The sequence below is a fragment of the Mastomys coucha genome, unplaced genomic scaffold (genome assembly GCF_008632895.1).
Source record: "Mastomys coucha isolate ucsf_1 unplaced genomic scaffold, UCSF_Mcou_1 pScaffold23, whole genome shotgun sequence".
Taxonomy (NCBI): domain Eukaryota; kingdom Metazoa; phylum Chordata; class Mammalia; order Rodentia; family Muridae; genus Mastomys; species Mastomys coucha.
Genome location: NW_022196906.1, coordinates 73,151,494 through 73,163,944, shown reverse-complemented (window position 1 = coordinate 73,163,944; position 12,451 = coordinate 73,151,494). Strand labels below are relative to the sequence as shown.

Here is a 12,451-nt window from a genome sequence, read left to right as displayed (position 1 = left end):
TCTGTAGACCAGACTGGCCTCGAACTCAGAAATCCACCTGCCTCTGCCTCTCAAGTGCTGGGATTAAAAGCGTGTGCCACCACTGCCTGGCTAGGAGCCTTTTTCTGTATAAACAGCACACAGCTTTTCCCCACCATCCCCATAATCAGCCTGTTCTGTTCTGCACTCTTCACTGTTTAGCTTTCTACTGGAGGACAAACCTATGAAAATGCAGAGCCTATATCATCCTTAGGCATCATCCCCTTGCTCGGCAAACACTGCTCTGGACGGGTCCACTGCTCAGTTATCATCGGCACACATGGAAAGATGATTCCACCTAAGGAGGACAACTCTCCTTACCTTCTATTTTCAGCCTTCTGGCGAGCTCACTACATCCAGTATACGTCTTCAAGGGCTCAGGAAGCACGCTGGCTAGTGACTCCATGTCCACTTCTTCATACTTAAGAATATCCAGACCACTGCCAGTGTAAAAAGTTTAAGCAACATAATAAGGATCTATGTCCTGTAAGCCAAACTCAGAACAAAGTTCCTTGGAATATACTAAACATTAGATTAAAAGGGACTCTTAATTTTTTTCAATGGAAACCACAAAGAAATTGTACATGTACAAAAAATTAAGAACTGAGCTGGAGAGATGGCTCAGGGGTTGAGGGCACTGGCTGCCATTCCTGAGGACCCGCCTTTGTTTCCCAGCACCCACAGGATAGCTCATAACCATCTGTAACTCTAGTTCCACGGGATCTGACACCCTTCTCTGGTTCCCTGGGCACCAAGCATGCATATGGTACAAGTGCATACATGTAGGCAACACCTACACACACCTACACACACACACACACACACACACACACACTTTATAATCAAACATAAATATATTTATTAAGATTTTTTTTTTTTGCTAGGTATGGTGGTATATGCTACTACCTAGCACTCATGAGGCAGAGAATAAAAGAATTCAAGGCCTCACTCATGGTAAACATGCATTCTACCATCAAGCTACACGCCCAGCCATATACATTTTATTTTAATTTCTTTTTCAAGACAGGGTCTTATGAGCTCAATTTTGCCCACTTTGTTATACAGCTACAGCAGAAACAGACCTGAAACTTCTGACCCCTATCCCCACCTCCTAACTGCCAAGGTTAATGTCATACATGGCTCACATGTGTGTGTGTGTGTGTGTGTGTGTGTGTGTGTGTGTGTGTGTGTGTGTATGTGTATGTGTATGTGTATATATATATTAGATGAGTTATACTAAAAGCTGATGAAAAGCTAAGAGCAAGCTGTATTCATTTAAAATGTGTAGGTAGGGGACCTAAATATGATATCTCTATGATATCTCATTTTTCAGTAAAGACTAAGAAAAGTCTACATTGAAAATCATACCGTGGGGCCCAGAGGGAGTGAGTGGGGATGGGGCAAGAGGGAGAAGAGAAGGGGAAAACAAAAGAGAAAGAAACTCTTACCTGACAGGAAGACTTCTGTTCATACTTATAGGAGCTTGTGGGATTAACTTTTTCCACTTCGAACTTGAGAACTTAATGGATTTCAACACAGAGACACCTTCTTCTAAAGACGACTTCATCCACAAAGCTCTTTCATAGCGTTGTGAGGACACACAGCCAGCTTCCTTATGGGCTAGGAAATGAAGAGGGAGAAAGAAGTTTTAAAGAACAGCAGAGTGCAGGGCGTGGCAGCACACTTCTGTAATGTAGTGTTTGGAGGAAGGGAGGAAGAGAGGGAGACCGCGAGCGGCCAGTTCAAGGCTGGCCAGCTGCATACACACAGAGACCTTGTTTCAATAGCTCCCCACCAACACCCACTTCCCAAGGCTGGATGTAGTAGTCACCTACTACTTGACAGGTGTGGTCAAGAACAGGAATTCAAAGTCATCTTAGGCCACACTGTAAGAGATCCTGCCTCAAAACAATTATACAAACCAATAAAACCCCAAAGTGGTGAAATACATTACAAGACTCACTGACAGTTACCTCGGAATGTAAGCCGGGTGTCAGCATTATCTGGGCGCAGAGACAAACGGAACTCCACTCTGCTGGTGAACATTCGGTAAGGCTCACTGGTGCCCAGGGTGGTGAGGTCATCAATCAAGACTCCTATATAGCCTTCTGTTCGACTCACAACAAAGGGTGGTTTTCGACTGACCCTTAGACTGGCATTGATTCCAGCTATCACTCCCTACAAGAGGGCTGAGATGTTTAAGAGGCCATTATGAACTGAACAAATAGCTAGGCTACTCAGCATGCTATCTAGGAAAAACCCACACAGAGAGGAAGAGCTGGGCAGTGGTGGCACCCGCCTTTAGTCCCAGCACTCAGGAGACCAAGGCAGGTACATCTCTGAATTCTAAGCCAGCCAGGTCTACAAAGTGAGTTCCAGGACAGCCAGGGCTACATGGGAAAATCCTGTCTTAAAAAACAAAAATAAGGGCTGGAGAGATGGCTTAGCGGTTAAGAGCACTGACTGCTCTTCCAGAGGTCCTGAGTTCAAATCCCAGCAACCACATGATGGCTCACAACCATCTGTAATAAGATCTGACGCCCTCTTCTGGTGTGTCTGAAGACAGTATACTTACATATAACAATAAATAAATCTTTAAAAAACAAAGACAAGAGTAAATTACAGGACAGCCAGGGCTACACAGAGAAACCCTATTTCGAAAAAACAAACAACAAACAAACAAACAAAATGAAAACAAAAACAAACACATGGGGTAGGAAAAAAACAGGTTCATAAGGAATGTAAGAGAGAGAATGTGATCCACACCCAGAAACGTAGCCAGCATGTGAGTGCGATTCACTCATCCACAGATTGGGTGGAGAGGTGTGGGTTTTTGCAAACTCACTTAGGAGAGGTCTCTAGCTTTTTTACATGTACAAACAATGATATAATTTATCATTGTGTATTGGGGCCCCCAGAGGTTCATATATTTGAATGCTTAGTCATCAGAGAGTAGAACTACTTCAGAAGGATTAAGAGGTGTGGCCTTGTGGAAGTAGTTGTATCACTGGGGGCTTTCAGGTTTCAAAAGCCCAAGGCAAGCCGGGCGGTGGTGGTGCACGCCTTTAATCCCAGCACTCGGGAGGCAGAGGTAGGTGGATTTCTGAGTTCGAGGCCAGCCTGGTCTACAGAGTGAGTTCCAGGACAGCCAGGGCTACACAGAGAAACCCTGTCTCGAAAAAACACAAAAAACAAAAAATAAACACATATATTCAAAGAATTAAATGGTCTTTTTTACACTTTAGAAGCAATTCCATATTTTCACAGCATGCTAGCATATCTAGGGACTCAGAAACTAGCTCTAAGTTCTTTCAAAATCATCTCCCACAAGCTGGGCCACATGGCACACATGCCTGCAATCCTAGCGCTAGGGAGGTGAAGCAGGGAGATCAGCAGTTTGAGCCGGGAGTGCTGGTGCATGCTTTTGATCTCAGCAGTATGAAGGTGAAGGTGGGACTGAATTTTCTTTCTTTTTTTTTTTTTGTTTGTTTTCTTTTTTTCGAGACATGGTTTCTCTGTGTAGCCCTGGCTGTCCTGGAACTCACTCTGTAGACTAGGCTGGCCTCGAATGCAGAAATCCACCTGCCTCTCCCTCCCAAGCGCTGGGACTAAAGGCGTGCGCCACCACTGCCCAGTGGGACTGAATTTTCATGGTCAGTCTGGGCTATATAGCACGTTTGAGGCCAGTCTGGGCTAAATGAGTCCCTATCTGAAAAACAAAAAACCAAACCAAACCAAACCAAACAAACAAAAAGATGAGTCTAGGCTACACAGCAAGACCCTATTTCAAAACAAAACAAGTATATTATATACAACAACTATCTCCACTTAGCCTGAAATACTGTTGTATTCAAGATCAATATAATTAACACAACAGACAATATGAAATGAACACTAATAAAATGGCCTTTTTGTTTATAGTACCATCGGAGTCTGAATAAACTCTTAGCTGGAACAGGGTGGGCACGGTGGCTTACGCCACTAATCTTAACGCTTGGGAGGCAGAGGCAGGTAGATCTCTTAGTTTCAAGCGGGCCTAGTTTACATAGTGAGCTTCATAGCCAAGAAAGACTACATAGAGAGACCTATTCTTAAGCAAAACAAAACAAAACGAAACAAAAGAAATCTCACCTGAGCTGCAGCTTCCTCATAGCCAGTGGTTCCATTTATCTGCCCAGCAAAGAACAGCCGCTGAACCAAGTGTGTCTCGAGGGAAGGACTGATCTGACGGGGGTCTAAATAATCATACTGAACACCATAGCCTGACCAAAGAACAGGAGCACAAGGTAAGTCACAATAGCTGCACGTGGCTCGAGGCAGATCAGACCACATCAGATGTACAGATGCTGGGCTCCATCTAGCTTATATATTTTGACACAGGGTCTTGCTATGTAGCTATACACTGCCTCAAACTTGCAGATAGCTTCCTGTTTTAGCTTCCCAAGTACTAGGATTACAGACGTATGTTCCCCCCAGGTCCAGTTTGGGCTACGTTTTTGGAGTGTTAAGAAACAATGGTTGTAGCTAAGACCACCTCACTGCTTACACTGAAGAGCATGTGGGACCTTCTTTACCTGGATGAACCATTTTGGCTTTCTCCAAGCCTCTGATGCATGTTATCATTTTCTCCTGTAACTCAGCTGGTAGTGTAACAGATAACCCTTGTGGGTAGATGAGATCAGAATCCATTCCTTCAGGCTCCAACCAAACCTGATGTAGGCGATTTGGAAAACGTAAAACCTTTGATTCAATAGAGGGACAGTATCTAGAACAAGACATTGAAATTTAAAGTAAATTCTTATGACAGAAAAAGTTTCCCTCATTCCTTAAAGTGATTAAGTACTCCCTTCTGTCCTTACCGGGGCCCTCTTGTAGTTTCCTGAACATGGCTATTCAGGTGAAGGTTCTCAAGGACAATCCCATCCACTCTGGGGTTGGTGTGAGTCAAGTAACATGGCAGCTGATCTTCCGGCTAGAAGAGAGCAAGCAGATGCATTGCACACTCAACCTGCTTGTCTGTTTGAGACAGGTCCTGAGTGGCCTAAGTGGCCTTGAGCTCTCTGGAGAGAAGCTCTCCTCAGACTCTGCTTCTCCTGCCCTAGCTCCTGCCTGCCGTGACTGCAGGTGGCCCATTGCTCCTTTACTTACTGATCTGCCTCTTATTCAAACAAATCTCACACACTACTGACTTCCTTTAACACACATCAAATCTGTACATAATTAAAGGTTCCTGCCAAACACAAACATATATCCCAACAGGTGAACCTAAACATAGGAAGTTCCAAAATCTAATTATCAGTTTCTGGGAAAAATGGTAAAGGCAATAATCAGACAAATCTAGGATATGGGAAGCTCTAGACTGGGGAAATGACTTAACTTCTTTTATACATAAATACTGGGGACGGGGCAACAGATATAAGATAGCCTATAGTGGAATGTGTACAGTTTCTCTTTGTCCTTTTTAAAATAGTTTAAAAGCACTGCAAGAAACACACCCAGTCTATGGCCATACCACCCTGAACGCGCCCGATCTCGTCTGATCTCGGAAGCTAAGCAGGGTCAGGCCTGGTTAGTACTTGGATGAAAGACCGCCTGGGAATACTGGGTGCTGAAGGCTTTTTTTTAAAAAAAAAAAAAAAAAAGAAAAGAAACACACCCAAGGGATGATGATGTGGGACAATCTGAGTTTCCACAGTGGAAGGAGACAACTCGCATGGGTGTCCACCACCAGCATGTGATAGGCGAGGGAGTGGGAGAGAGGGAAATCAACGGGTAGGGGGAGAAAGCACACATGCATACAAATAGAATTCACTATGTTTGAGGAAATTAGGGAAAAACTGAGCATCAGATGACATTATGAAATTATGTTTAGCCAGGTGGTGGTGGCCTACTATAATTGAAATATACTACTTCTTAACATTTTTAAGCCAATAGCTTGAACCATCCATTAAAGAATCACAGAACCAGCTGCATGGTGGTGGCCCATGCCTTTAATCCCAGCACTCAGAAGACAGAGGTGGAAGGATCTCCAGGTTCGAGGCCAGTCTGGTCTAGAGTTCCAGCCCAGCCAGAGCTACATAGAAAAAACCTCTCTTGAAAAACACCAAATAAAAGAAAAAGATTTTTTTGATGTTTTAGTAGGGCTTGGTGCTTCATGCTGATAATCCCAGCACTAGGGAAGGTGAAGCAGAGCCTTACTAAAGTTACACAGCAAGACCCTGTCTCAAGAAAGCCCCAATACTAAACAAAGTTTAGTTGTGATAGTACTGTGAGCTTTTTTTTTTTTTTTTGTTAAAGACATGTAAAAAGGGCTGACGAGATGGCTCAGCAGGTAAGAGCACTGACTGCTCTTCGGAAGGTCCTGAGTTTGGATCCCAGCAACTACATGGTGGCTCACATCCATAAGCCCAGCACTTGGAAGGATCATCCATGAGTTCCAGAAAGTCTTCGTTCAGCCTTCTTAAGAAATGGTGGGGTGGGTGGGATCAAGAGATGGCTCAACACTAAAAAGCATATACTACTACTTTTGTAGAGGGCTCAGTTCTCAGCAGAGATATCAGCTGGCTTACAACCACATGTAACTCCAGCTCCAGGAGTATCAGATGCCTCTAGCATGCACAGGCTCCCACGCACAGACAAAACATTGAACAAAGAAAAACTGTAACTAGAGAGAGAAAGAATGATAAAACAGTATAAAAGTTAACTATTATTCTAGCTCCCACATTTGTGAAATAAAGTGTCTGAGACAGGATCTCACAAAGTAGCAGAGGCTGCTCTCAAACTCACAAATCTTCCTGCCTCAGCTTCCTGAATGCTAGATTTAAGTGTGTGCCTGCTTTAAATTTGAAAAAATACAGGGTCTCATGTAGCCCAGACTGACCTCAAACTTACTATGTAGCTGAGGGTAATTAACCTCACACCTCTGATCCTGTTTTTCACCTTGTAAGGGCTAGGGTTATAGATAGATAGATAGATACCACCATGCCAGGTTCATGTGCTACTGGAGAACACACCAGGGCTTAACACTTCCCCAACTAAACTACATTCCTGCCAACCCAAACTAATAAATTAAAATAAAAAACTTACAGCACTTGGGAAACAGGCAGGAAGCCTGGATGGCATATACAGCAAAGCCCCGTCGTCAAAAAAGTTAAAAGTACACAGGCTAAGAAAATGTCATCCTAAGATGCACTGTATTAAGCAAGAATCCTAAAGCGAGACAGCAGGATGGCTCAGCTGGAGAAGGCTCACAGCTAAGCCTGATGCCTAACTTTAACTCCAGGGACCCACATGGTAGGAGAATGAACTCTCACAAGTTGTTCTCTGATCTCTACTACATGCCATAGTGCTTGTGCATGTGTGTGTGCGCGCACACACACACACACACACACACACACACACACACAATGACCTGTTCAAATTAATAAGATATTTAGAACTACCCACATAAGAAAAATTTATGAAAAAATGGGACTTCAACTACTAACACTTAATTCAGATTTGTTTTTTTTTTTTGAGTGTATGAATGTTTTGCCTAAATGTATATCCATGTACCACATACATGCAGTGTCTGTAGAGGGAATCGGATCCCCTGAGATTAGAGTGACAGACAGTTGAACCGGGGTCTGCTGGAAGAGCAGACAGTGCTCTTCACTACTGAGACATATCTCCAGCTCCCGAATCCTTAATTTTTGTTTTTTTTCTAGACAGGGTTTCTCTGCATGGCTCTGTGCAAAGCCCTAGGTTCAATAACCAATACAACCCTCCCCCTAAACCCAAAAAACAAAAACATAATGCAAAAAGTGTGGGCCATCTAGATGGCTCGTAGGTGAGGCTCCCCTGCTGCCTAGCCTGCTGGCCTGACTACAGTCTCTAGGACCCATGTGGTAGACGGACAGAATTGACTCCTCAAAGTTGTTGTCTGACTTTCACAAGCTTGCATCACATGCAAACAAACACAGAAATAAATTTAGAATAAATGTGAAAACAATGTCAAAACAGACCTAGGCTGGGGTGGGGTGACTGTGGGTGACACCAGGTAACCAGCAGACTCTACCTAGGGACTATCTATTAGATATCAACATTGGATCAGTATGACAGTCCTCAAATTTCAACACCACACTGCCTTCATATTACAGGACATCTGTGTCTAGTTGAGGTTCAGACTGAATTATTTAGAGAGAAGGCTCACAATCTCTATAATTTACTATCAGATGTTCCATAAAGAGAAATGGGCATTTTACTGTACTAGGCAATAATCATGCACTTATATACACATTTTATAAGGAGGCAGTAAAAATATTCACAATGTATGACTTTCAAACATACATTCAGGAAAAACTGATACACATAAAATAAAAATAAAATCTTAATTTTTTTCTTTTTCTTTTAATAAAAATAAAATCTTAATTTTTCAATTAAAAAGAATTTTGTTACAGTAGCTTTGCAGACTTTTATTACATTTTTGTATAAGGGCTTGTATGTGTATATATACACGTGTGCATACATGCATGCCACAGCGTGTGTGTGGAGGCCAGAGAACAACTCTTGGGAGTTGTACCATGTGGGCCCCAGGGACTGAATCCGGGTCTTCTGACTTGGCAGCAGGTGCTGCCTGCTGAGCTATATATCACCCCACCCCCAGTATGTTTTTCTACTTTGTAAATCTGAGACTGTTTCAGAAAGGTTTTATATGTGGTAGTTTAAATGAATAACGGCTCCTATAGGTTCCTGTGTTTGAGCACTTGGTCCCTAGTTAGTGGAACTGTTTGAGAAGGAATAGGATAGGAGCTATGACCTTGTTGGAGGGGGTGTGTCACTGAGGATAGGCTTTGAGGTTTCACAGGACTAGAGACATTCCCAATTAGCTTTTTCTCTTTCTCCCCCTCAGGTTTGTCAGATCAGGATTTAAGCTCTGACCTACTGCCCCAGTGCCGTGCCTGCTGCCATGTTCCCTACCATGACAGTCATGGACTCACCCTCTGGTCCTGTAAGCTCCCCCAAAAACTCTTCTGTTAGTTGCCTTGGCCAGTGTCTCATCTTAGCAGTAGGAAAGTAACTAAGGCAGTAGACAAAGTAAGTTATAAAAGAAGCAATGAAATTTAAGAATGGATAGGAAAAGACCCAATTGCTAAAGTAACTAACAGATACATAAATAAAAACAAAGCAAAAGTTTAAAATGAAGCAAAAGGAGAGGAGAGAGAAAGACAGTTAGGATATGTCCTGCTGTGAAAAGCCAGCATCAGCCATCAACCTAGGTTTTTGTAATGGTCTTACCTTGATCCATACACTGTCACTGAGAAAGCTGAATGGTATGGATGGATTATCTGCTGTGTGCTTGTTTAGAATGTCGAAATTAATGGACTCTTTGGCAAGTCGGGGTGGAGTTCCAGTCTTTAGTCTTCCTACCATGAATCCCAACTTCTCCAGTGTCTGAGCCAAGCCTATAGAGGGCTGATCCCCGAGACGCCCTGCGGGATGCCTCTCCAATCCAATCATGATCATGCCTCTCAGAAACGTCCCAGTAGTCAGAACGACACTCTCTGCGTAGATTGTACTTCCATCTGCTGAATGATCAAGAAAAACAAAAACCAGTAAGACAGTTTTCTCATTGTTACTACAGAACAAAATAGAATGTAAGTACTTTTTTTTTTTTAAATATGGAACGCTTCACGAATTTGTGTGTCATCCTTGCGCAGGGGCCATGCTAATCTTCTCTGTATCGTTCCAATTTTAGTATATGTGCTGCCGAAGCGAGCACAAATGTAAGTACTTTATATCAGAATTCCAGAGCCAAGCAGTGGTGGTGCACACCTTTAGTCCCAGGGCTCAGGAGGCAGAGGCAGGTGAATATCTGTGAGTTTGAGGCCAGCCTGGTCTACAGAGTGAATTCTAGAACAGCCAGGGCTATACAGGGAAATCTTGTGGGTTTTTTTTTTCTTCATTTAGTGTATGTGAGTACACTGTTGCCGCTTTCTTCAGACACCAGAAGAGGACATCGGATCCCTTTACAAATGGTTGTAAGCCACCATGTAGTTGCTGGAATTTGAACTCAGGACCTCTGGAAGAGCAGTCAGTGCTCTTAACTGCTGAGCCATCTCTCCAGCCTGAGAAATCCTATCTAAACAAAACAAAACCAAAAAAAACCCAAAACCCTCCACACCCATAAAAAAAAAAATTACAGGAAAGCTTCCTGTCTCTATAAATTTGAAATTTTTTTGTAGTTGTTTTTAAAAACTTTATTAAAGTATGAACAAATTTATTTTCCATCAGTAAGTATGTATGTGTATTTTATTTTATTTTATTTATTTATTTTTTTGAGATAGGATCTCTTTATGTAGCTCTGGCTTTCTGGAACTCACAAAGATCCACCTGCCTCTGTTTCTGAGCCATAAAGTACAATTTTCAATATAAATTGTTTATGAAAGTATTAACAAAGAAACACCAGTACATATTTATGATGTATCATTTATGATGTATATCATGGTGTTATCGGTCCACCATATATAACGAGTCCATAATCCTACTTAGAAAAATCTCAGGGTATAACATTGCATTATGAACTTACAGTTGGTACCTTTCAACATATTACATCTCTAAAAGCATCTAACTTATAACTGAAAGCTTGTGCCTTTAGATCAACTTCTCTTTGTTAAGCACTCAAGACAAAGAATTCCAAATGAATAAGAAACCTACAAGTAGGCCACATGTCTGTGTCTGTGTTCTCAGGATTGGAAAGATGGAGCAGCCAGGCTGCCTGAATCAGTGAGCTCTAGGATCAGCGAGAGACACTGTTTCCAAAGCAACTCTGGAGCTTGGTGAGATGGCTCAGCAGACTTGCTATGAAGCCTGGTGACCTGAGCCTGGTCCCTGGAACCCACAAGGTGGAAGGAGTGAAATGTCTCCTACAAGCTGTTCTCTTGTCTTCTGTGAGTGTGCCAGACATGTCCCTGAGTAGTGTAAAAATAAATAAGCAGAAAAGTAAACAAGTGTGGAAGACACCTAACGCTGACGTCCAGCCACTACACACATGCACATACTTAAATATGCCCAAACACTCTAGATGGCTTTATGTTATGAGTCTCAAGAATCTAAGAAGTGTGGCAGGGGAAACATGATGCTGGTAGTAGCATTATTAGCCAGTACATACCCAGAACGACACCTCTGACCCTGGACTTCCCAGCGTACCCAGGCTCTGGTTCTGCCAGGACTAGATCTTCCACAGCTCCCTCCTGAACAGTGAGCAGGGGTGTACTCAGGATTTCTTTCTGTCCGGAGAGAATGCCAGTTGAAAGAGCAGTTGGAGAAGCCCATAGTCCCTCCTCACCTCATCTGTGCTCACCTGCATGTTCTGTTTATAAAGCTTCCGATCAATTTGCGCTCTCAGTCCCCACACAGCAGGGCCCTTACGCCGGTTTAGTACTTTATAATGTATGCCAGACTGGTCACAGATCCGAGAACACAGGCCATCCAAGGCATCTACTTCTCTCATCAAATGCCCCTTCCCGATGCCACCAAAGGAAGGATTACAGGACATCTGACCTAAAGAGAATGGACATGATCATAATAAATGAGTACTTTGTGCATATTATTTAATAAGGAGTGTTCGTAAAGGTAATCAGACTAATCAATTCATTTAAACGACAACAACAAACCCCATATCCATCTATCTACAAAGATATCTATCTCTATCTACAAAGAGAGGAGGAATTAGCGGAAAATGACTCATTCCTGGTCTCTGCATTCCTATGGACTCAACCTTCTAAGTCAAAGTTCCCTTCCCTTGAAGCCAAAGAAAACGTGATACTGTACCACATTCCTCAATCACTTTGGTCAGGCATGATGGGGTACACCTTTAATCTCAGCGCTCAGGAGGCTGAGGCAGATGGATCACTGTGACTTCCAAGCCAGCTTGGTCTACATAGCACTGTCTCACTTATGAGAATCATCAGTAGGCCTCTGAAATGTTTGCAGATATATCCTACAATGCTGACAGGACATAGGTTTTTGCCCTACTGTGTATATGTCTAAAAGAATTTAAATCTGTGTGAGGTGACAAGTGTACTCCTATGTTTAATGAAACACTACTCGCCGGAGCCAAGATACGAAGTCAACCTAATGTTCCTTAGGTGATGAGTAGGATAGAGAAAAGGAGGTGCCTAAGTTGAGGCGCCTATCAGCAGGTCTTAGCACAAAACACCCAATGTTAAAAAAGAACGCGACAAGTAGCGCCATTTCTCAAGGGCTTGACAAGCTCTCGGTGGGCGCACCCACATCAGTGGCTTAACAAGACCGGTGTGGATGCCCGGCAGTGGTGGCGCACGCCTTTAATCCCAGCACTTGGGAGGCAGTGGCTGGCAGATTTCTAAGATCGAGGCCAGCCTGGTCTACAGAGTGAGATCCAGGACAGCCAGGGGTACACAGAGAAACCCTG

The 12,451-nt window shown here is 43.1% G+C and overlaps 1 protein-coding gene, 1 non-coding gene and 1 pseudogene across 2 annotated transcripts in view; 1 reads left to right on the top strand and 2 right to left on the bottom strand.

Annotated features, from left to right (window-relative positions):
- Nucleotides 1–12,451, bottom strand: part of Mto1 (mitochondrial tRNA translation optimization 1) — a 21,312-nt gene that overhangs the window by 8,255 nt on the left and 606 nt on the right. The window contains exons 2-10 of the mRNA XM_031344950.1: nucleotides 11,360–11,559; nucleotides 11,168–11,285; nucleotides 9,295–9,584; nucleotides 4,878–4,990; nucleotides 4,593–4,783; nucleotides 4,150–4,280; nucleotides 1,992–2,196; nucleotides 1,467–1,638; nucleotides 340–458 (exon numbers count right to left, since the gene is read on the bottom strand). Of these exons, the coding sequence (XP_031200810.1) occupies nucleotides 340–458; nucleotides 1,467–1,638; nucleotides 1,992–2,196; nucleotides 4,150–4,280; nucleotides 4,593–4,783; nucleotides 4,878–4,990; nucleotides 9,295–9,584; nucleotides 11,168–11,285; nucleotides 11,360–11,559 (1,539 nt within the window). The remainder of the gene's footprint in view (nucleotides 1–339; nucleotides 459–1,466; nucleotides 1,639–1,991; nucleotides 2,197–4,149; nucleotides 4,281–4,592; nucleotides 4,784–4,877; nucleotides 4,991–9,294; nucleotides 9,585–11,167; nucleotides 11,286–11,359; nucleotides 11,560–12,451) is intronic.
- On the top strand, nucleotides 5,517–5,635 carry LOC116074017 (annotated as a pseudogene).
- Nucleotides 9,672–9,778, bottom strand: LOC116074001. Its single transcript, XR_004111994.1, has one exon. It is a non-coding gene; the product is annotated as a U6 spliceosomal RNA (small nuclear RNA).